General features: G+C 36.3%; 1 protein-coding gene across 1 annotated transcript in view; it reads left to right on the top strand.

The window, feature by feature from the left end:
* alk (ALK receptor tyrosine kinase) overlaps positions 1-26,790 on the top strand; it is a 226,464-nt gene that overhangs the window by 117,197 nt on the left and 82,477 nt on the right. The window contains exon 3 of the mRNA XM_053632582.1: positions 23,427-23,554. Coding sequence (XP_053488557.1) covers positions 23,427-23,554 — 128 coding nt within the window. The remainder of the gene's footprint in view (positions 1-23,426; positions 23,555-26,790) is intronic.

Raw genomic sequence — 26,790 nt, 5'->3', positions numbered from 1 at the left:
TCTGCCTGCACAAAGCACAACAGAAATCATATTTGTTAGCAAAATGCAGAGATATATATATATCCGCCCCCTGTACAGCCGCCAGCCGCCCCCTGTACTAATATATATATATATATATATATATATATATATATATATATATATATATATATATATATATATATATATAAGTACAGGGGGCGGCTGTGGCTCTGGTAGAGTGGGTTGTCCACTAATTGTAGGGTTGGCAGTTCGATTCCCAGCCCACATGACTCCACATGCCAAAGTGTCCTTGGGCAACACACTGAACCCCAAGTTGCTCCCGACGGCAAGTTAACGCCTTGCATGGCAGCTCTGCTACCATTGGTGTATGAGTGTGTGTGTGAATGGGTGAATGAGAACCAGTGTAAAGTGCTTTGGATGAAAGCGCTATATAAGTGCACCATTTACCATATATAGTTGTTTATTGTATTTGTCTTGTTTTTATTGTATTTTAGTTGTGGATATGCCTCATAGTGAAAATTCACATACAACAAGAGGAAGCCTATTCATGTTTATGTGGAAAAATTGCTATATTCTGTAAATATTTAGGATTTAACATTCTTTCAGGTATCGGATAAGCTTTTCATGTTACTGGTTTGGCTTGCAAGTATAAAGTACATAGATAAATCTCACCAGCAAATATTATGATATTAAGGGGTCCAATGTGTGCCAAGAAAACATTCCCCACACCATTACACCACTACCAGTCTGAACTGATGTCACACACCAGGTTGGGTCCATGGATTCATGTTGTCATGCCGATTCTAATTCCTGCCATCTGCATGTCACAGTAGATATTGAGATTAGTTTTTATCAACAGTTCACTATTGGTGATGTTTTTACTGTGTCCAATGTAGTCTCAAATTCCTGTTCCTGGTTGACATGAATGGAACACGATCTGTGTGGTCTTTTCTGCTGTTGTAGCCCAGATGCCTCAATAGTTGATGCATTGTGCATTCAGACATGCTTTTCCCCTTACCATGGTTGTAAAGAGTGGTTATTAGAGTTACCATAGGCTTTCTGTCAGCTTGAACCCGTCTGGCCATTCTCCTCTGATCTCCTCTCATCAACAAGGAATTCCACCCACAGAACTAATGCGCCCTGGATGTTTTTTGTTTTCTACACCGTTCTAGAGACTGTTGTCAACAGTTTCTGAAGTAGTCAAACAAGCCAATCTGACACCCACAACCACAGCTCAGTCAAAGTCACTGATATCACATTTTCCACATTCTGATGCTTGAAGTCAACACTAACTGTAAGTCTTACCTGTATCTGCATGATTTTATGCATTGTGCTGCTGCCATAAAGATTGATTGGGTAATTACATGATTGAACAGGTATTCCAATTAAAATGGTTGGTGAGTGTGTGTATGTGCTATGAACATCAGAGGATGTGTTCTCAAACCCAGAAGAAAGAGAAAGAGATACCTATATTGTTTTAAATTAATTTGTGAAAAACATTTTTCTCTATGTTCATACAACATTACCATTATTTTCAACTATGTACAAAAAAAACAAAACACTTTTGCCATCTAATTTGCAGTCTGCATGCATATAAAACCCATCCTACTCACCACCACTTCCCAAACAAATGCTTTGTTGCCTTTGCATTATCCACAGAAATGCAGTCTGGTGTCCTTGATAGCAAGCTCTGAAAACAGAATACAAAAGTAACGTGAGCTGGGTTCAAAAAAAGAAATATTGTGTGCTGCTGTGATTTATGGATGTACTTTGTGTGAATTCAAACTTTGCCAAATCTCTTCTTTGTTATTTCCTGTGTGTCTGGAAATTGAGGAACAAATCATGCTGGTGCCAATGTGTACTATTGCAGCATATATATATATATATATATATATATATATATATATATATATATATATATATATATATATATATATATATAAAACATACTAAAAACATACCAGTGCATTCAAGTGACAACTTTTTTTGAGAACTAATCTGATTTTGTCATTTATGAAAATTGTGTTTATGTGATTTGTGTGATTTGGAAAAGTTGTATAGGTAATTATTTTTGAGAGACAGAGGGAGGCAATGTGAAAGAGAGAGAGAGAAGAGATGGTGATAGAGAGGGAGAGAGAAAAGTAGACAGCACCAAAACTATTGTTAGCAGAGAAGAGTGACTGATACAGCTCTGCAAATAAATGAAAAATAACAAAATGAGGTAAGGCCAGCAGCTGGAGATCAGGAAACCTGAATGCTGAGGTGGAGTGTATTCTTCTAATGAGGTCTCTGTAGGATGGGTTCTCAGTGAAGTTGGAGTTTCGGCACATTGCCCTACCTCAAACTCCTGTACTGCATGTATTTAAGTATGTCCTGGATTACAATACCTGAAACATGACCTAGGATTGCAGTGAGACTGAAGCCTTTGCTTGCACTTATGAAAAAAAAGTTAATTCAGATATACTAAAAGTTTGCTTGAGATTATATTAAGTTACACACTAAGAGATATATACTAAATATCAAGAATAATTACAGTGTACTTTTGATATACTAGTATGTTTCATATACAGAGAATAAACTAGGTGTTTGCATGTAGATTTACACATATATATCTGAACTTTTGGCGTAGTATAATATGTTGGCTTAGTGGTTAGCACATTTGCCTTGCACCTCCGGGGTTTGGATGTTTGAATCCTGCCCTGTGTGTGCAGAGTTTGTATTCTTCTCCCTGTGCTTCGGGGGTTTCCTCTGCGTACTCTGGTTTCCTCCCCAACTCCAAATATCACCGTTCTAGGCTGATTGGCATTTCAGAATTGCCCATAACGTATGAATGTGTGTGTGCGATTGTGCTCTGGGATGGGTTGGCACCCTGTCCAGGGTGTCCACCACCTTGTGCCCCAAGTTTCCTAAGATAGACTCTAGGCTCCCCATGACCCTGTGTAGTATAAATGGTACAGAAAATGGATGGATGGATAATATATATTGATCTTACAGTGCGCTATTAAAATATAAGTATATAAACATAAGTAAGGGGGTAGTGGTGGCTTGGCGGTTAAGGCTCTGGGTTACTGATTGGAAGGTCGGGGTTCAAGCCCCAGCACTGCCAAGCTGCTGCTGTTGGATTCTTGAGCAAGGCTCTTAACCCTCTCTGCTTCAGGGGCGCTGTATCATGACTGACCCTGTGCTCTGACCCCAACTTCCAAACATGCTGGTGTATGCAAAGAAAAGAATTTCACTGTGCATATGTATAGGTGATCAGTAAAGACTCATTATCATTAATAAATGGACAAATGGTGAACATGATCATTGTTGAGATCCTTATAATGCTTTTCATACATCAGTCCTGCAAATTAATTGTTGTCACTTTTAGTGAGGAGGCTTAGGACTGGATGATGAGAGGATTTTGCACTTTCTTGCAGAGTAAGTTGAGCCATGTATTTGTGGAATAAGTTGAATGTGTCATTCTGCTGTATTCAGCTGCCAAAAGTAGACGGGGACTCAGCAAACTCATGTAAAGATTTTTTTTTTCTTTTCCCTCCTGCCTCTAATACCATTAAAGTACATATTATAATGTCATAGTCTTATTATTCCTTATTTCGGTTTCATGAAATATGTTGAAGTTTCATTCTTATGCTCATTTTCTAAGTAGGTGAGAGAGAGAGAGAGAGAGAGAGAGAGAGAGAGAGAGAGAGAGCGCAATGTAATTAACAAGAAGAAGAAGAGATTTTGGTTGCGTCAGAACCAGTCATGGAATATAATTTAATAATGTCCAGTGCATAATGTAGTAAAACCCTATTTACGGTTCTTTATGATCAGTGAGCTGACCTCTGTGCTCTAAAGCTGACACAGTCCTGTTAAAAAACACTTTATCATCACATCTGATCTGGTATTCATCAATGCTTCCAGACTTAAGTCATTCAGAAGGCATGAGAATTATCCTAGAACTGACGAACTTTAATCACAGAGTTACATTATCAAATTTATCATTAGACTGTAGTTAAGCAGTTGTACAGACATTCTCCAAGTAGCTCCACTTACAAAGTTTGTTTAAATATATACTCAACAAATAAAGAAACATCCTCTCTCAGTCAACTGCTTTTATTTCTTAACATGTGTAGAAAGACAGTAGAAAGGTCTCTTTAGTGTCCTAAGTTATTGTAACTGTGACCTTAATTGCCTACTGCCTGTAAACTGTTAGTGTCTAATTACTGTTCCACAGGTGCATGTGTAATAATTGTTTATGGTTCACTGAACAAGCATGAAGAACATTGTTTAAACCCTTTCCAATAAAGATCTGTAAAGCTTATTTTGATTTAACAAAATTATCTTTAAAATACAGTCTCATGAAAAAGGGGTTTCCTTTTTTGCTGAGTATATACGCTGTATTGAGATGAAGTTGCACCAAGTAGTCCCTTGCCTACAACCAGTAAAATCCCCCAAAAACGCCATTCAATCTGAAATTTCAACTCGTCAATTTAGGGCAGTCTTCACAACTACCAGTTCCATCCCCATTTACAAAGTGACGGCAAATCAACATGGTTGCACACATTGAAAACAGTGTAAGTCCCCCTTCTCTTCTCTATATAATAGTTTAGAACAGTATTGACTTTAGATACAGTTAATACACAGACACAGTACTTGGTTAAATCTATAACATGGACCATATTAATTGCGCTTTTGAGAAGGTAAACATTAGCATTAGAGTTATCACTAATGTTAGCCTGCTAGCTTCTTGCTAAGCTATTTGCTGTTGTCTGCTCTTATTGCTGTGCTGCAATTTGAGTCCATGCTGCATGCATGTTTGAAATTCACCGTAGTACATCAGCACCAGTAGCCACTCAGTAGTCTGTAACTGTAAAAGTGCAGTTAAAGTAGCTTTTTATGAGCTTTATGTCCTCTGACAGAGTAAACAAATGACATGCTTTCATGGATGCATCCATGTTTTGTTTTTTTTTTTCCCAATTTGCATGTCGAACATCGAGATGCAAAATGACGTTATTACAACTGGCAAATTACCACTTACAAGGCATCACAAATGCAGCATTTTACTTTTGTTAGGTATGTTACTATTTTTTTCATTCATTCATCTTCAGTAATTGCTTTGACCTGGTCAAAACCAGAATCCGGAGCCTATCCCAGGAACACTGGGCATGAGGTAGGAATACACCCTGGACTTGCATTGTAATTCAAGTGCATTATAGGGCACCAACACACACATTCACACACCACACACTTCAAAACTTCAGTCCTTTGAGCACTGAGCACTGACATACACACTTCCTTTTGCCAACGTTTACACTTACTCACTTTGAGTCAAGATGCAGTTCATGGCACGTTTTGCTCATTTTTGATGACCATGCTCTATTAAAAATAGTGTTTAAATGCAATACTGTAGGATTGAGCTTAACCCTTAAATGCATACATTTTAAGCCCAATCATTATTACATATTCGGGTAGTTGGCGACCCTGAGTATATTCCTAAAATAGTATAAAACTGTCCTAATATTTTATTAACAATTAAAAAATAATAAAATACAGCATATTTTGTTATGTTTTGACTTTTTATGTCAATAAACTGATGCAGAAAATATATATACACCCTGAAAATTTCCAACTTATAATTCACACACTAAAATAGTGAAAGTATTGTAGCATTTTTATTCAGTTGTTTCAGTCACCATAACAAAATTAAAATCTTTACAATACCTAATATTTTCGTAATTAAAGTAATTTTATCATGAAAACAATAAAAACAATATTATCAAGTAATATTATTATAGGCAAATGTGGCACCTTCTGTGTTTTCCCTGGTAAATTCAGCATATAGTTCATATTCAAGATCTGGACCATTCGATACGTTACTCTCAATAGGCTATTATCGTGTTCATAATCATCAAAATCTCTGACAGATTCATCATCAGATCCACCATCAAACAACGCTAATATTTGATTGGAAACTTACTCTGCAGTAAATCGCTGAGCCAAGTTATGTTTTGTAACATTTCTTTTACATCTGGGGTAATTATGATTGACATCATCATTGTTTACCAAACATTCCCACCTTGAGGAATAAAAGTGAATTGCACTTATTGAGCCATGAGAGGTTCAATATTGTTGCTATTACATACTATTACATACCTCGGGTCAGTAGCGACCATATAAACATTTTACAATGAATGAATTATAAAACAGATATTATTCGACAACTTTATTTATATTTTTTGTTATATTGTTTATGATAAATAGATTAATGGAGGAATAATACGAAGGTGGAGGTCTAATGTGAAAAAATTAATGAGGGGGAGGGTACTGGATAACGTCCCAGGTCACTAACTACCTGAGGTATGTGTTTAATGGTTAAACATGAAACTCTGCACAGGATTTCATTGCTTGCAGCAATTCACAGGAAGAGAGCTAAATAAAATGTTCCATGACATCCCAGATTGGTTCATACTAAGTAGGTTACTCATTTCAGTATCAAACATCACAGAAAAAACATGTTCTCATACTCACTCGGGGTGGGGGGGGGGAATGGCGTCAATGCATCTCTAATTATTATACATCTCTCTGGTCTCATGGAGGTGTTCACAGAAGAAATAAACTGGACATTTTCTTTAGTTTTTTTTAATATTGGTTTTCTGTAAAAATTTGTCATAGGCTTAAACATTTTAGGTTCCATCAATTACTACAGTCAACCCTGGCAAGCCGACATGCATGCAGGCATATTGTTTATTATTTCCTGCTGGATGCTGGGGAAATAAATGTGCCAAAATATATTGTTTTTAAGTGCAAACAGAGTTTGAATGATTTATCTTACTGATCTTGCTCATTCCTAAGAAACAGTGGCAGTAACTGTAACCTCTGCCAACAGCATGTATTAAATCATATCATAACATAAACATTCTCATTTCTATCTAAACGTTTACCAAAGCCATTCATTATTATTTAGGTGGTTCAAGGCATTTTGTCTTCGGCTATAAGTTTCACACTTTTCATCTGACTGCAGTCATTATGTCAACTGTTTACTCACTAGGAGGATCTTGCTATCCTGCTGATCAAAATTCTCACAGAGGAATGTGTGCTTGTATGTTATATATGTATGCATATATTTATATTTTTCTCTCCAATTTGGTCACCCAACTCCCAACCACCTGCCCACTCTCCCCTATCATACAACAGCTACTAACCGAAGAGTGTGAAAACTAGTACATACTTCCTCTGAAGCCATCTCTCCCTTGTGTAGGATAAGCGGTTTAGAAAATGGATGGACTATTTATTTCCTATGCTTTTGCTCGCATAAAAATTGTGTGGTCTGCCACTGTAGGTGCCATGTCCTAAGTTGTTTAAGACATCTAGATATAAATATCAGGAAATGAAAGCTGACATTCCAATCTATCATTTCATATTCATCGTTTGACCTTAAAACCAAATATCTTTTGTGTGTAGCAAAAAGAAATAATTGGCCTTGCTGTTCTAATACTTTTGGAGGGGATTGTGTTCTATGAATGTATTATAATAATGTTAACCCATAATAAATCTGTTCAAAGAAGGAATGCTATTTATAGTCCGTTACTTGTTTTTATATTTCAAAACTTTTTATTTCATTAAGAACAGAAGAATACCAGCTCATATTGTTTCACTTGTCAAAACTGTGAACTCAAAGAAAGTAGGCCAGAATGCAGATATTTATTTTATCCAGCACTCTGGAAAAACACAACACTGAGGAAAGGAAACATTTTAGAGATGATCAGATATGGATAAACCTGTGTGATGATTGGCTGTGACACAAGGTGTTTTTCATTCCTGCTAGTCTTTAAAAGATAAAAATAAGATGTGTGGGCTGAGGGTGGGAGATAAATGTATATTCTTGTGGGAGAAAAGTATTGTGTGATCTCTGCACCTATGGAGACATCAAAATGCACTTGAAGAAAGATTTTTATTTAAATCCTGACGGCTTGACACACAGTCGGGCTAAAAAATATGGGAAGCCGGTTTCAAGGTTGCTTTATGTTGCAAATGCTTTGTGATTGCCTTAGGGAGGAAGAACAGCTATATGAGACATCGTACTGTATATCACTTGTATGAAGTGGGATTGGTGAAGAGTGAACATTTCCTGGCTGCCATCTTTAGTAAAGGACATAGTGCAGCAGGTTGATGGTTGGGTCACATGATGCCCAATGATTACTTTTTAATCTACGCTTGTGCAAAAAAAAGCCATTCTGAAAGCCATTCTTGAGTTCTATAGTTTCTGTGGGTCTTGGCTTAGTTAAAGAAGTTTATTATTTATTCATTATACAAGCTTAAGCCACAGGATGTTGTTGAAGGACCAAAGATATCATTAAGGAAATACAAATAATTAAAAGAACACTTTGAAAATTGGTGACCTTCAGGTAAATGTCATGCCATCACGTCCTATTAAAAGAAGTTTAAAAAAAGAAGAAAGAAAAAAGAAGACAGTACATGTTCACCAAACAATCGAGTTTGCTTCATTAAACATCTTACCTTATTGAGCAGCTTATTAAAAAAGTTTCTTTTAAAAAAAGTTAAAAGAAGCTCTTATATAATATGAGTGAAGATGAAATTAACATATGACCCTCCATTACAATGTTTTTATCCCCTTCTTTTTTGTAATTAATAAACATATTTATTCTATATTTATTTTAAATAGTAATAATAAAAAGAGAACATGTTTTAACAGCTTGTCTAATGGGCTACTTTTGTTGCACAGATCTGGTAATGCAAGAGGTTGCTTATTCTGTAAACCCCAATGGCATCTCACCCATAGTCTGTATATGAGTGTGTATATAATATCTTATCTTGTGGGTGGGAATGAGGACTCAGGAGGCATGCTTAAGAGAGAGAGATTCTGAATTCTTTCTTTCTTCCTTTCTTTCTTTAGCTCCATGCATTTCCATCCAGTTTATGCCAACATAAAAATACTTCAATAAAAACTGAAATCACAGATAAACACACACAGCATACAGCATCATGCTGCGTAACATTGTCAGATTTCTTTAATTGCTTGGCAACATGCCAGCTTTTTTTCTCTAGTCTCCACTTGTCCTCCCACTCACAGCTGGTGCTTTACCACACCCTTGCATTATGATATACCCTCACCCTTCACTTCAATAGGAACACCTATACACCTGCTCATTTATGCAGTTATCCAATCAGCCAATCATGTGGCAGCAGCACAAGGCATACAATCATGCAGATACTAGTGAAGAGCTTCAGTTAATGTTCACATCAAATATCAGAATAGGGAAAAGTATGATCTCTCTGACTTTAAACATGGCATAGATGTTGGTCCCAGATAGGTTGGATTGAGTGTTTCAGAAACTGCTGATCTCCTGGGATTTCCACAATGAAGGGTCTCTAGAGTTTACAGAGAATGTTGATGAGAGAGATCAGAGGAGAATGACCAGACTGGTCTGAGCTGACAGGAAGTCTATGGTAACTCAAATAAGCACTCTTTACAGTCGTGGTGAGCAGAAAAGCATCCCAGCATGCACAAAAGATTCAATCTTGAGGTGGATGGGCTACAACAGCAGAAGACCACATTAGGTTCCAATCCTGTCAGCCAAGAATCTGAGGCTATCATGGGCACAGACTCACTGAAACTGGACAGTTGATGACTGGAAAGAACAGGTGTTTTGATTTTCTAATAATGCACGTCTGACAAATCAGATTCAACAATTCAACTGCACTGTCATACAAACTGTATTAATACCCTACTCTTCCTTACCGAACTGCATTTCCTCTTCTGTAAAAAGCTGTTTGACTGATTGATGGTTGACCATTTCCATCATTTCACAGTGCGGTCAGTAAAATGTCAGTTTTCATCATGCTGAACACAACTTAAGTAAAGTGTTAAAGTAAGGCGTATAATAAGTGCTTTTTTGTTGTTGTTGTTCTTGAATCAAGTCACTTTTGTATACGTACTCTGATGTAAGCTACATCACATACCTGTACAGTAGATACACATACAGTCAGCTGCATTTCTGATTTCAAGTGTTCAAGATTTAATGTAATGCTCTAGTGGCCTCATGTTGTTTTTTTCTCTGAATACCAAACATGGTAAACATAAAAGTTGTAACCCTTTTATTTAAACAGAAAACACTAAAATTATGGTTGTGTCATCTGCATAATTTGACTGGACAATGTGTGCTAAGTCTACATTTAGTTTCTCCTCCAAAGGCATTTTGAGAAGCAAAGAATGAGAGCATATATAATCCACCATTTTTACATACACTGTATTTCACATGCACCTTCTTAATCAGTACTAATGAATTTAGGGGTGGGCGATATGATAAAAATATCATATATATTTCAAATAATTTCTACGATATACAGTATTTTTAATGATATATAGGTGTCCTTACAAACTGCCAGCAGGATAGTAGTGTTGTGTTTAAAAATAAATAATTTGTTTGATGAATCTTTTATTTTAAAGGTGCATTAAGTAAGATTAGTCTTTTTCTTTCAAGTTTAGGTCTCTAACGGTTAGGTGGGTTTGACATTTGAATGATCCCTGCCCATGTTCATGAGGCTCGGCCCCCAGGATCTATAGTGGCTGTCAGGATTTCCCCTCGAGCTAGCACTATAGCATGCAGTATGCACGGAAACCCACGCTCGATGCGCGAGTGCACGCTTTTGGGTTTTCTGTGACACTGACTATGTTTACTTTCGGCACGTGCATTTGTTATGGTTTATTTCCTGTCTCTGCCCCTGTATTGTCATTGGTTGTTTCCCCGTATGTGTCATCATTAGTCTCAGCTGTTTTGTGTTCACCCTTGATTTCGTTTGCCATTCAAACCCCTCGTGTCTCTTTGCACTTTTGTGAAGTATTACGTGAGTTTCTGTATACCAAGCGTTTGTTTCTCGGATCATGTGTTATTGTTTTGATCTTGTTCTTGCCCTTGTTCTCGATTCCTGCTTTGCCTAGTTTGTGCCTGTTTGCCAATCGCCTGACCCATTGCCTGTTTTTGACCATGCTATTGTCCCATGATTTGGATTTGTCTGCCTGCCTCTCTTTAATAAAAGCTCTTATCAGCACTTGCATCTGTCCTCACCTCCATTACGTTCCTTTACATGACAGTGGCTCATAAAATGTCTATAAAATGATTGACAGTAGGTGATTCCAAACACAAGCAAGCATTTCAGACCATATATATATATAAAATCATGTTCTACATATTGTCCAGATGTTTTGTATAAAAAAGAACAAAACGACTATTATTATATAGTTATTTTTATTATTGTTATTGTATTATTATTATTATTATTATTATTATTAATAACAATAGTAATGAAAGTAATAATAGTAATAATAGTAAGAATACTACTAATAATAATAATGTACTATTTTAGAGATTCAGACAGTATAAACTATAAGGTAGCAGATGTATGTAATTTATGTGTGTAATTTATTTAACTTGAATCCTATTGTTTTGCTCTTCACTGGAGCGCATAATGTGGGCTGGAAACTTTAGCTGCTCTGATGAATTTAATTAATCTGACACCAGCTGAGAAGAGATTTACACCTGTGTGAAACAAGGGTGTTCCTTCTGTAATTGTGCAACCCTAAAAAAACAAAAAGGTGTTGGGATGCAATTACGATAATTATTAGAAGAAGAAAAAGTGGAATAGACCCTAGCGGGGTTGCTTTTGAGAATTCCATAAATCTGAATTGTCAGGTCAATAAAACTTGTTAATGGTTTAATGTACAGTAAAGTGAAATTATAAATCAGTAACTAGATGTTTAGGTCATGTTAGTTTTGCAAAATTGTTGCTTTTAATCAGAAACAGCTTTTGGTCCTGGTTCATACGTAATAGAGCATCTTGATTGTGTCTTGTGGCTGAATTACTAAATCTAAAATTGGAGCAGTAAATATCCAGGTCATGCATTGTCCTGTGCTACTGCTTTCTCTTGCACCCCAGACACATTGCAGAACCAATTACAGATATAATACGATTAGCTCTGCTGCTGTGACGCTTCCCAGTAGATTTCAACTAAACTCTCTGTGTTCATTGTTGTGCTTGTGCACGCACACACACAAACACACACACCACCCATGGAGCTTTCTGTACTTGTGAGTCACCTTCTGCTTATATGGATGGTCTCACATGGATAAGCACTTAGCAAAAACAGTTTACGTCCAAGTATCAAGCTTGCTTCAGTGAATAATCTCACCTGGATACTATAGATTTGTACCTAAGAGCTGTTACTTTAATCATAATGTCCTGTACTCATTCATCCCCAGTCTCATATACTGCATTCGTGTAAAGCTCGTAACTCAGACTGGGAAAAGCCAAAGACAACAATCCTTCAACTCGGAATTCGGACTCGTAAACTTGGGATGGTCCTATTAACCCTGAGTTCAGCATGTGACATCAAATTAACCGGGCTGCTCACAGCATGATCAGTAAACAAAGTAGAATTTCTTATCTTTAAATGCTGTATATTCTAGTATTTGCTTTAAATCAGTCAACATATATACATATTCACTTGTTAAATCTTAAACATTGACTATAAAGTTCACTGGTCTGAGAAGGTAAATACCTTTCACTCATCACAGTTTGTTGTCTAGCTTGTTGCGAATAAAAGATGAACATGTAGACGTCCATTTTCAACCCAATTTGTAGCTTGAACACACATAAGTCAAAACTTCCAATTTGCGATGAAGCATTATTCACAAAATGATATTATATCAAACATCATTTCAATACACTTTTCAATCCCAATTTGACCCAGAAGAGCACGGGTTCCCTTTTGAGTCTAGTTTCTCTCAAAGTTTCTCCGTCATGTCATCTCAGGATATTTTTCCTTGCCACTGTTGCCTCTGGCTTGTTTATTATGGCTCTAAATCTACATCCGGATCTCAGTGAAGCTGCTTTTTAATGACATCTAATTGCATTGAATTAAATTGGATTTAAGTTAGACACACATGTAGCATCCTACTGCAGTGTTACGTTTAACACACAATGATCAGATTTCTTCTGTTTTGTTCTTTCCTGTCATATATTCTCTTCTGTCCTTTGTGCTGCTCATTCATGAGCTGATGCAGAAAGTCAGCAACCCCATACTGTATGTGCAGTGACATTTCAATAAAGTCAGACATGTTTCTCAATAATCTGCAAGCACCTGCTGTATAGATCTCTCAACACGCATACGATACTGCCGTATCAGCCTGTCCTATTACTGTAGCTTTATTCTAAGGAAGATGGTTAAAAATTAAGTGGTGTAGAATTTGTGAAGCAGCTTTAGGAAACTTTAGTTTTTCTTACCTCTTATGTGAGCTTCTGTGTTTTGTAATAGGCAGAGGTAAAGGAGTGTCCTTAGTCAGTGCTTACTGAAAGTGTTTTTGTTGAATAACACCAAGGTCAGAACCTGATTCAATGAAAATGTACCTTTTTATAAATCCAGGTCTCAGCAGCTAGCTGTTAATTCCAGCTGTACGTTAGGGAGAACACTGTAATTTAGGGAGAAATGTTGAGCTAGTAAAATTACAGTGGAGTACACACAGGCTTAGGGGAAGCAGAATGGACAAAAAGCCTTCATTGCATGTGTAAGTGCATTGCTTCTGAAGCTGTAAAATACTTTTTTCTTTTTTTTTTCTTTTTTTTAAATATCAAACTCCTTTTAGATATTGATTTTTGTGAGAAACTGCTGCCTTTCTTCTAACAAAAAACATTTCATAAGTATGTTCATAAGTTGTATAATTTCACATCAAATATGTGAAATTATTAACACCACTAAAGAATATAAAAATGCTAAAGAATTATTGTAGTGGGAAAAAAAAGAAAAAGAAAGTAGAATGAAGGAAGAAGAAGAATATGAGGAGGAAGGACAAAGAATGAAGAAGAAGAGCGAGAATAACAAGGATGAAGAAAAAGAAGGTAGAAGAAAGGTAATAAGAATGATGAAGAAATACAGGAATTGATAAGATAGAAAAAGACAGAAAAAAGAAAGAGAAGGAATAAAAAGAAAGATGATTAAGATGGATAAGGAGAAAGAAATGATGATGAAGAACGAAGAAGTTAAAGAAAGAAAAAAAGAAGACAAAAGGGGGAGGATTAAGGAAGAAACAAAATGAAGAGATGAAAGAAAAAAGCAGAAGGATGCAGAAGAAAAAAGTTTGAAAGAAAGAAAGAGAGAGACAGAAAGAAAGAATATAAGTAAGTAAGTAAAGTAAGAATAAAGAAGGAATAATAAGAAAGATGATTATGAAGAAGATGAATAAGGAGGAAGAAATAGAAGAAGAAGAAGAAGAATCACAAAGAAAGGCATAGAAGAACCAAAGTTGAAAAAAAGAAAGAAAGAAAGAAAGAAAGAAAGAAAGAAGGAAGATGCTTCCCATATTCAGTGTAGTGTAATCTCTGGGATGCAGTGTAGTGCATGAGTAAGTTACTTGTGATAGAGGGACTTTGAAAGGTTTTGTAATTTCTGTCTTTTCCACCTGATGAAATAAAATGTTTTATTCACATGGAAACCATCTGTCACAGCCACCTCTTTAATGTCTTTCATTCATTCACCTGGGTTAAAATTCTGCTTCACCACAAAATTAAGTACAGTTCCCCTTCCTCATTTCTCTCTCATGTCCTGCTTTGCTGGGAAATGTTTAACTAGGTAAATAAATAAGGGAAGTAATCCTCAGTACTGATGCCAACACATGCCATTTTCCCCCCTTTCTTTGAGGTTGTTTGTTTTGTGTTTGTTTGTTTTTTTCTTTCATTCCTCATAAGAAATATTTGAAGGCCTATTGCTTTTTTTTTTCCTGGCATTAATTTGCCTCGGATCACGAAGCATAAGCGCATGCTACAAGCACTATGTTGCTAACTCCACCATACTGGGAATATTAGTTAGTGCATTGTGTAGTCACAAATGTTGTTCCAAGCTAAGTTTCCACACAGAAATGGCTTCAGTTAATTACCTTGGGTAAATGTGAGAAAGCAAAACAAATGTGTATATTGAGGTTGAAGGCTCTTGTTCAAAGTTTATGTGTGATATTTCTTGATATTATTTCACATTGTGCATTACTGCTTTAAAGTAACTAAGGCTCCGTTTAGTCCTGGCACTAACATGCATCCTGGGTGATCAGTTTGTAAGTGGACAGTGCTAAGTACAAGTGTGAAAGCGGTCAAATGCGTCTTACAGACACATTGTGATCCAATCAGACAAACCAAATTCAGAGGTGGTCTGGGATGCATATGACCACATCATATTTGTAGTGTATGAGTCTCAATGTGAATGAGTCTCGATGTGTCCCGGACAGCAATAAAGGACCAACTAATTGACCAACTAATTGACTGTGTCCTTGCTTTAGTCTGAAAATATGTAATTATTGTGAGATTGTTTGGAAGTCTCCTTGAAAGGTAGAGCTGTCTGACACTAGGGTAATGGATAAAGGCAACAGTATAACAGTTTAACTGCTGAAGCGTCCGGTGTAAAATTTTTAGCAGTGCAGAAATTACAGACATTACAAACCGCAGTTTTGTCGTCATTCCACACAAGAGACATTTTCTTTTTATGAAATCGATGTGTTTTCCCACCCTCTTTTGATTGACAGGATGCAATCGGCCCTGATCATTGGATGTTTTTAAACTATCGGCCAATAGCGGGAAAAATAGCCTTTATCAGCCAATACCGATTATCGACCAATACATCGGTGCATCTCTAATATATATACATATTATTATTAAACACGCTAAGAAAATGCAGTTCTCCAATGCACGGTGAGGCAAGGAACCAGCTGACATCTGTAAGTAACTATACCCCGTCTGTGCAAATTAATAACAGCTGAATTAGTAAATTGATGGTCTATAAAAAGGCTTTTCGTTACCAAGGTGTCACACAAGAAACATCTCATGATGGGTAAAAGCAAAGAGCTCACCCAAGACCACTGGAACCTTACTGTTGCAAAACATATTGATGGAATCGGATACAAACGTATTTCAAAAGTTCTGAATATTCCAGTAAGCACCATTGGGGCCATTATCTGCAAGTGGAAACATTAACCGGCCACGCACAGGAGCTCCTCGCAAGATTTCTGACCAGGAAGTCAGAAGAATAGTCAGAAGAGTAGCCAAAGAGCCAAGGACCACTCGAAAAGAGCTCCAGAAACACTTGGAGGCAGCAGGTGCCATCGTCACAGAGAAAACAATAGGCAATGCACTCCACTACTCACACTCACCCCGCAAGACTCCATTACTAAAGAAAAGGCATGTCTGAGCTCGTTTAAAGTTTGCTACAACTCATTTGGACAAGCCTATGAAATACTGGGAGAGTGCTGTCTGGTCAGACGAGAGCGTCAGACGTTTTGGCTGTCATACTACACACCATGTTTGGAGAAGAAATGGCACTGTACATCACCCTAAAAACACATTACCAACAGTGAAGTTTGGAGGTGGAAGCATCATGGTGTGATTTTTCATCGCAAGGTACTGCAGACTTCATATAATTGAAGGAACAATGAATGGAGCCCTTTACCAGGAGATTCTTGAGGAAAAATCTGCTGTCATCCACCAGAATGATGAAGATGAGACGTGGGTGGACCTTCCAGCAGGACAATGATCCAAAGCATACAGCAAAGGAAACTCTCAATTGGTTTAAGAGAAAAAAAATCAAGGTGTTAGAATGGCCCAGTCAATCACCTGACTTGAAATCAATTGAACAAGATGTAAAGACGATATGTTTAGAAGAACGGGCCAAAATCACACCTGAATACTGCGGCCCATTAATTTCTTCATACAGGAACTGTCTTGAAGCTGTCATTACAAACAAAGGTTTCTCCTTTAAGTATTAAATAAATTTCAGTTAGCGTGTTCAATACTTATTAACTGTGCCATTCCGCTTTATTGCAAATAACTTTATTTATGGACTTTAATGTTGTGAATTCATTATATTTCCGGATTTCTTGAACTAATACTGATGTCTGGTGAAAATATCATGTGAATGAATAGCTTCATTAGAAACATGTTGACACATCCAATACTGTGTGTCTGTGCAACATAAGTTGATATTCTTTGTACAGTTGCAAGACACAGTCAGAAATTTACTATTAACTCCTATTTGTTTAGTTACAAAAGTACAGTGGAAAAGTGCACCTTTAGGATTCTTGAAAATATCACATTGATAGACCTGAGCAGGAGCCCAAATGGAACCCATTAAAAATCCTATAGAAGCGTTCCTACAGGATATTTGTCTTGACAATTCCTATATGATTCTTAAAGGAATGGCTCCAAAATATGATAGAAATTCTAATTAGAATACTGTATAAATTTCATATTGGAATCCTTTAGGATTTATTTTTTCAAGGGTTTCATTAGCAGACCATGTGTTTACAATGTTTGAATCAATGAATACAGGTACTTGAGACATGATTTGCAGGACATTTCAGCCTGAAAATAAATGCAGCGGAAGACTGACTGTCAGGAAAGCAGGTGAGGACGCAAGTGCAGGTTGACAGATTTTTAATAATCCAGGCAATCAAAAGCAGGGTCGGAGTGCAGACAAAGGGTCAGGTGATCAACAAACAGCATAAACAAGAGTAGACAAGAGAAGTCGAGGAAACCAGAAACAATATCAAAACCAGGATAGCAATCAATAATCTGTGGCTTGGTAACGACTGGTGAGTCATTACCAACACAGAGCATATACTTTGCATGTGAACTACGAATCCTTTTATACTGTAAGTGCATCTGAAACTGTGCTTGAGTCCAGGTGTGTGCAATCAGTAATCAGGTGAAAGTGAACGTGAGAGTGGCTGTGTCCGAAATCACATACTGTGACTGTACCTACTGCATTCGATTCAGTACCTACTGCTTGGCCATTGATACAGTACATACTGATCAATCTAAATGTGTAGAATGACCAATTCCAGCGTAGACATGACACTGATGTAATAAATGTGCATGACAGCCTTTCTCCGGTGGAAACGATGAATGAAATCCGATCACAAGTGGTCACTGGAGATGCATTCATAATGGCAAGTGTGAATGGGGCCTAAATGTGTAACTTCCAATAAGTAATGTTACAACCTATCCCATTTTGTTTGAGGAAATAGCTACCATGTGACACATCTTGTTTATTAGCTGTGAGATCTCATCACCGTTTGAAAATCAAAATCTGTATCTCACAAATGACCGGTTTGATCCTTTAATCTTGAGGCCTTCCTTCCTTGTGGCTCAAACTTCAAAGAGTTTCTCACACAAACACACGGCACATGCATTTAGTACCAAAATCTCTCTAACACACCCGAGGCTACTCATTTTTTTTTGTTGTTTTTTTTTTGCGCAAGCATTTTCATAAAGATGTTTGATAAGATGGCAGTGTCAATTTCCCTCATGCAAGCAGTTAGCATGTAAATCATGTTCATGCACCACAGTCAAGGCTAAGGAGATAAATTTAACTGTCACTATCACACACACACACACACACACACACACAGCTGATTCATTGTAGAGAATCAGTGGCTGTTAAAGCATCATTCACTCACATCTGACAAGGAAAACACAGCATATTATGTAAATATAAGAGGAATAAAATACAAAAGGGTGTGCTTTTATAGAAACATCATCATTGATGAGGTGATGTGACGCAGCCTAATGTAAAGCAGACTTAACATTCTCACCACAGAGTTTTATAGGAAAGTATTTTCCTATAACACCACATTTCAAAGTGTTCTTCTTTTATACCACAGTGCTCTTGAGTTCTAGATTAGATTCTGATTAGATTAATTCTAGATTCTGATTGTATGACAGATGTTCTGTGGTGTGCAATTATTTTTTAGTAAATGCACAGCAAAAGTAGCTCCAGTCAGGTCTACTTTTGTTTCATATCACTTCGCCAAGTTAATTGAAATAATGGAAAAGTTAGCCTGCTGCCCACCACAGCACACAGATCTAACAACAAACAAAATGCGCGCCCGAGGTGGTAATGCGGCCACAAGGCGAAGCGGAGGCCTGAGCCATTGATATGCAGTTATTAGAGAGAGAGAGAGAGAGAGAGAGAGAGAGCAAGAAAAAGAGAGCGTGAGAGAGCATGTGTGATAAGCCAGTGAACAAATATCAGTATTTATTTATTTATTCGTTGTATATAGCTTATCGATATTTATTTATTTATTTGTTTTATTTTTATATTATCAGCATGAAACAAAAAAAAACTGTGAACTATGTAATTTAAAATCCATTATTAACTCTCTCTCTCTCTCTCTCTCTCTCTCTCTCGCTCTCTCTCTCGCTTAACACTCTTGTTGTACTGGATATAAACTGATTTATATTCAAGTTGAATAGTGTGTGTGTGTGTGTGGTTCTTTCTGCAAAGCCAAGAGTCGTAAAGGGTTTTGAGGTAGGCATATCATAACAGTGAAAGCTCAAATGTGCATGGCAATGGCTTAATGGAAAAAAAGGGGGCAAAACAACCTTTGCAAAATAAATAAATAAATAAATAAATAATCCATCATAATTTTCTATACCGCTTATCCTACAGAGTCAAGGGGAACACCCTGGACGAGGTACCAATCCATTTTAGGGCACAATCACATGCACATTCACATACCCATTCATACACTACGGACACTTTGGCTATGCCAGTCAGCCTAACATGCATATCTTTGGACTGGGGGAGGAAACCAGAGTACCTGGAGGAAACCCCCGCAGCACAGGGAGAACTCTGTACACACAGGGCTGCGGTGGGAACGAACCCCCAACATTGGCAGTGTGAGGCGAACATGTTAACCACTAAGCCTCTGTGTGCCCAATAAATAATAATAATAATTATAATAAATCCTGATCAACATGGACACAAGGCAGTTGTTTTGTCTATACATTATGTGCATTATTACAGCACAGCTGCCTCTAGTGGTGCAGTTCACTACACTAATTACACCTATTACCGCTACTTTTGGGGGACAGACTAAATGGGAAGTCATTAGTGAAGGCACTAAAGTAGAAAAGTGCTAAGCATCTCATCTCTTCAGTACCAGTTCAGTACCTGGCTATTTGACAGCACCTCAGCACATATTCAGTAATCAGACTTTAGAACTTACTTCCAGAACTTGCTTCCTGATAATCAGGCTAGCAAATGTTTTAGCAGTAAAATGCTGTGTTTAATTTAAAATCCATTATAAACTCTCTCTCTCTCTCTCTCTCTCTCTCATACACACACACACACACACACACACACACACACACACTTTTAGCCTTATAAAAATCTTATCAAGAATAGAGTCCCTAATTTGGAAAGGAGGTAATTCTATATTAGTGTAAATTGTTCTGTGTTCTTTTGTTGTATTGTTGTTGTTGTTTTAAAGTTTAATTTCTTATTTGCATTTCTTGCTAAACTAATTATAACCTCATAGAGCTTCCCAATAAAGTGTATGGTGAGTATATATTAGCAATCTTGTGTTGGTGAGTGTAAAAGACCTTTCAGTAAAAGATGAACATTGTCTTTGTGTTTTGAGTTCCCTCTGCCAACCAATAGCAGTAGATAGACGCTCAAATGCAAATGAACAGTTGTGTAAACAGGAGCATACTTCAGAGTGACCACAGTGACCTTGAATATTGAGTTCTAATCCAAACAAAGCGTGGCCCATCTGTAGCGTCCAGACGAGATTAACCATATTTGAAACAGTTGATAAACTCCATGCCTCAGACACCACTCTATCCGTGCTCAGGAATTGAATGGTGCTATTAGATAATAGGTGAGCTGTCATATGAAAACACACACCACATAAAGAACAGAGAAGGATGCCTCACCTGAAGTAATGACATGAATTGTAATGTGAATCATAATGAAGAATGTTAATAGAAGCAATTCTTATTAAAATGCACAAGGAAGAATTTTTAGTATTATTTTGAGTTCACCTCTGAAAGGCAATACTAGTTTTTAGAGTGAATGTTTCATTGAGTTTATGACAGAGAGAACTGAGAGAATGAAGATATAATGTCATTTTACCATGAAAGAGCTAAAACAATGCATTTGTATATAAATAATAATTCCAAAACGAAACTGCAGCAAAATGTAATATTGTATCTAGAAATGGCATGATACCATTTCTTCTTTTCTGATACCGATACGGAACCTTGAGTATACGGATACCTATCCCATTTATTTCTTTAAAATCTACTAAGATTTTTTTTTAACTGAAGCACTTAACACTTAACTTTTTTTTTTTACACATTGTAGCCAAGTCCCTTTATATGCAAACATTTCCAGTCCAAAAAAAAAAAAAACTGTTTATTTTCCAAATCCACTTCCAATCCTTGCCATTTTTTACAGGATCCACTATCGATATGTTTTTCCAATAAGCAACCGACCATTTTGTGTTAGTAATGGCCCGATAACGATACTGGGTATCAAATAAGTGCTGTCTCTAATTGTAGGCAATTTTATAATCGTCACATAATTCTGATTTGGAAATAGTATTATTATATTGCAGAAAACATTGGTTGTGTTTAAAAATTGCTGTTGATTTAACAATTCCTGGAGGTGCATGTGTTTTCTAAAGGATACTATAAAGCATTTAAACTAGCAAATTGAAGCTATTTGTGCTCCCAAAATGATTGAATTAATGCATTGTAATATACAGTGTATATATAACTTATATAAAGATATAAAAATAAAAAAGATATAAAAATATCTGTTATTAATTCATATTGAAAATGTAACTAATCACAGGTTTTCTCTGTAGATACTACTACTAAATGGTAAATGGTCGGCACTTATATAGTGCTTTTTTAACCTTAGCGGTTCCACAAAGCGCTTTACACTGGTTCTCATTCACCCATTCACACACACTCACACACCAATGGTAGCAGAGCTGCCATGCAAGGCGCTAGCTTTCTTCATCAGGTGAAACTTGGGGTTCAGTACCTTGCCCAAGGACACTTCGAAAATGTGGGCTGAGAATCAAACTGCCAACCATACGATTAGTGGACAACCCACTCTACCACCTGAACCACAGCCGCCCATAATAATAATAATAATAATAATAATAATAATAATAATAAGAAGAAGAAGAAGAAGAAGAAGAAGAATAAGAAGAAGAAGAAGAAGAAGAAGAAGAACTATATTTTTGCCCTATATTTTTCAGTAGCTTGAACTTTTTTAAACATTTTTTTTCGTGTGGTTTATGTTTAGTCTCACAGTACAGCAGTCATTACAGTATGGCAGCTGAGAACATTGAAATGCCATCCTAATCATAATGCATTAAGTATTATATCAATTCATATGTATTATACCTCATCTAATTCGTCAGTAAAATCACATTTGTGATGAACAGCAGAAGGCAATTTAATGATTTAAACAATGAAATTATCTCTAGATGCTTCATTACTTATGAGGTTGGATACAACACTGAGCAGGACCTTTAGTCACTGTCAGAGTATAAAACCCTCAGGAAACTGGAGATAAATCGAAGATGTTTGTAACAAGGAAGCTTGTTCTCTTCCCTTCCTTACAGTCTGAGTACTGAACTGGAAAGGTTTGTCTTTTTTTTTTTTTTTTTCCCTGTACTGCTACTGTAACAGGGGTTTGACAGCAATGGCTTCAGCATCAAAAGAGCTCACACGGACAAATACTTCATGTACTCCTAGTGGAAATCTTTCTCCAGTGACCGTGCTGTTGCGATAGCTCGGTAATGTGTTGCGAATGGTGTTCCCATTCACCATAATGTCCAGCTGATTTATATGCAGCCAATTCAGTTTAAGTGTAACCACTTTGCATGAAATCTGTCTCCGTCTGTGTGTTTATTTAGAACAACTGCAGCTCAGAGATGCCATTTTGTCATGCTTCTCAGATCTAATTCCCACTGAGTGAATCAGATGTCAAGGTAAATCCTGTGCCAAGATTAGAGGTCTGCTAACAAGTGTGCAAAAACACAACTGCCAGGTGAACAAAGAGGGAAAACGGGGTGGGGATGGTCAAGAAGGAGGGAGGGAAGGACAGAAAGATAGAGACAGACAGCTAGGAAGAGAGGGAGGGAGTGATGTATGAGATAACAAAAGTCATTGGTTTGTAGCCCAAAGGCAAAGTGAAATCTATTCAATTTGCATAATAAAATTAGCCTGTGCACTGACTACATTATGACAGGCGATGTTTGGCTACAGTCTCGGAAGCCAGATCACTGAACACCTCTCCACTCGTCCGTACATACACTCACATCTGCTCACATCCACTGTGCCAGAGCCACAGCTGGATCCCTGTTTCGATAGCACATGTGTGACACTGAAAAAGAGCCTAAAATGGCAGAGGGAGCAGGTTTGGTGTCAGAAAGCCAAGCTTCACCCTCTGCCAGCTCGCCAAAAATGAGTGGGCTGAACCAGGGAGAAGAAGAAGGGTACTCAGGGCCTGCTCTGACCCTGAACAGCTCTACTTCGGTTCTTCGACAACCTTTCTGCCTGCTCATGATGCTGATCTTGCTGATTTTGTCTCTCCTTGGCAGCTGGGCAGTGGTGCACCTCAGCTTGGGAGCTCGGGAAACACCGTTCAGGATCTCATCCAGTTACGACCAGCCTGGAGAGCTAGAGACAGCTACCTACAACCCGTTCTTCATCACCAACTGCACCATGGGTAAGAATGCAAGTTTACACTTTTAATACTGCATGAGAGTCATGTGTTTCCTCAGTTCTCCTCAGGGATACAATGGATATTTTTTCCTCTTTAAATTCACACTATGAAATTAACTATTATTAAGCAGATGATTGTGTATTGTGAAGGGAAATATGTGATAAGTTTTATTAAAAACAATTTTATTAACACTTTCTATGAAGCCCATATTCATACATAAATAAAACTGTGAGTTTACTGAAACAGTTATTTGGTAATGATTAGCAATTTTATAAATTTCAATAATGCCTCATAAAAAAGCTCTAATAAATGTTCTCTAAGTTATTATCAGGTTGTAATGCAAGTATCACCATTTATTCTAATACTATGTGGTGCACTACAAAAAACATTTATAACTAATAATGACCTGTAAATAATTTGAGGTCTATTTATTGACAATTATGATAACAATTATGATAACAATTATGATAACAATTAACAAGAGCAATTATGACAAGATTAACAATTATTAACAATTATGACAAATTTGACCAGATAAGATTGCCAAGAACAATTATGACAAAATAAGCATTTAAACTATTATTTAGTGCTTCAAAAAACCATGAGCTGCACCTACATAGCTTCCTCCAAGGCTAAACATATATGTTCTTATAATTTTTGGGGGGTGTTTTGGAACATAAAACCTATATTTTTATGTATATTATTTTCAAATGTCAATAATATTCATGTATGTTAATGTTAATTAATCAGGATATAATTACACAATTAAAGTTAATACTGTCTTGCAACCTTCTGTATAATTATACACAGGCCATTATTACTTATAAAGACTAATTATAAAATACACTACATGGCATTATAATGAAGAGACACTTGCATTACAACATGATTATAAGTTATCAAGCAATTATGTATAGGACATTATTAGAGATTTTAGTATAATTATTGCATACAAGGAATCATTACCAACTTGTAAGCACAATTATAATGACTTATGAATGTGGGCTTCATAGAGACTTTTACCATGTTGTTACTGAATAAAAGCTGTCATAATAATGATGTAAAAATGTCTCTATGTTAAGGACACAGAGAAGTTAATGCACTTATTCTAATACATTATTGTTCTGAAGTAACAGCTAATTCACAGAGACTTTTATGAAAGACACTGTGTAAAATCTGAAACTAATAATAAACCAGTGGTGGAGTTTTCTGGAAGGAGATGTTTATCCCGGGTGTCTTTTCAGCCAATGGAGAGTATTTAGGACAGAGGATCTTTGGCTTTCCAGCTTCATAGTAACATTTTTTTTTTTTTTAAGGTTTATTATATTAACTTAAAGAAAAAAACTTAAAAAAAAAAAAAAAGTCTGGTGAGGAAATGACTGTTTATTGCTGCTATAACATAAATGACAGCTGAAGCAGAACTAACTTACCTTAAGACTTACTTTTCCAGTTTTGTGTTGCCCCGTCCCAATTTTTTTTGAGACCTGCTGCGGCCATCAAATTCAAAATTACCTTATTTTTTCCTTAAAGTGGTACGTTTTTATGTTCTATTGTGAATAAGATATGGGTTTATGAAATTTGCAAATCATTGCATTCTGTTTTTATTTACATTTTACACAGCGTCCCAACTATTTGGGAATTGGGGTTGTACACTGAGGGCATGACAAAGTTTAAAAATCTTTTTTTCTGATCTTTTTTTTTCTCCATTCAAAATAATAATAATAATAATAATAATAATAATAATAATAATAATAATAATAAAAAAACATAGGGGATGCAAACTTTTGTATTCACATGTACGTAGTCGCCTCATAAAAAAAGAATAATAATAATAAAGCAAATGGCGTACAAACAGGGTTATTTTGTGCAATTCATTTTCTTTTTATAAATTTACCAAACAGCTAAGAACAATTATTGGTAACAGTTTACACTAACAGTGCACGAATAATCATGCACTAATACCTAATTAATAATTATTTAAATGTGAACTAATGATGAATTAAGGCATGTACTAATCACAAACTAATGAAGATCTAATCTGAGCTATGATGTGAGTCTTATGAATTCATGCATGAGAAAAAAAAAACAATTTAAGTACATGTTTGTTAGTTAGTGTATTAATTAACACATAAGGGGTAAGTAAATCAAACATTCTCTATATGAAAGAATATGAATTAAACATGCATAATTTCAAATTGTTTATTGCCGAAAGAAGAAAGACGCACTAATAATAAACACCAATAATTTAATCTCGACCCGTGCACAGACATATTGAGGGACAGTGGCCCAAAACATGAGTAAGAGCACAATAGAGAAATGGGTTACTGTTCATAATGATATAAAGCCGAGAGACCCGAGTGACAGATGCAGAAAAGCAGTCAAATTAAGCACAGACTACAGACTGAAACACTGGAAAATAATCTTATAGACCACTGATTTTAAATAGTAATAGATAATAGCATCTGCTAAATGAATAAATGTTACTGTATTAATTTCACCTTTGTGGGAAAAGGGGCAGTGCCCCGGGCCCTAGCCATGCAGAACACATAGTAATACTACAGTGGAATTTGAATTGAAATGGAAGGAGAATGACAAAAAACGTGTTGAGGTGAAATTGTTGGTGTTTATAATTAGTGCGTCTTTCTACGCTTCTAAGATAAGGGGGATCAATGTAAATTCTAAATGTAATCCAGTGCCCTCCAATGATGTGTTTATATAATCTAAAATGATGTGTTTGCATAATCTCTATAATCCAATTAAATAAACAATTTGAAATTATGCACGTTTAATTCATATTATAGAGCATGTTTGATTTTGTTTACCCCTGTGTGTTAATGAATACATTAACTAACAAATATGTACTAACATACTTAAGGTGGTCATTATTCACAATTCATAAGATTCACCTTGTAGTTAAGGTTAGCACTTCGTTAGTTTGTGATTAGTACATGCCTTAAGTCATTAGTTCATATTTAAGTACATAATAATGCAGGTATTAGTGCATGGTCATTCTTAGTTCTATATAAAATAGTAATTTAGTATGCACTATTAGTTCTTGTGAATAGCTTTTGTGTGTAACAGAGGACTGTTTGGACTTTGCCAGTACGTTTTGTAATGTGAATTTTAAAAACGCAGATTAAAATGCCATATGCCATGCTGTGAGATCAAAGCAGTTGGCCCTCTCTTCCTTTGTCTTGTAAAAAAAAAAAAAACCTCTCTCTCTTCAACAACAGCCTTCA

Source organism: Ictalurus furcatus, chromosome 9 (assembly GCF_023375685.1).
Source record: "Ictalurus furcatus strain D&B chromosome 9, Billie_1.0, whole genome shotgun sequence".
Classification (NCBI taxonomy): Eukaryota; Metazoa; Chordata; class Actinopteri; order Siluriformes; family Ictaluridae; genus Ictalurus; species Ictalurus furcatus.
This window is presented reverse-complemented; position numbering and strand designations above follow the sequence as displayed.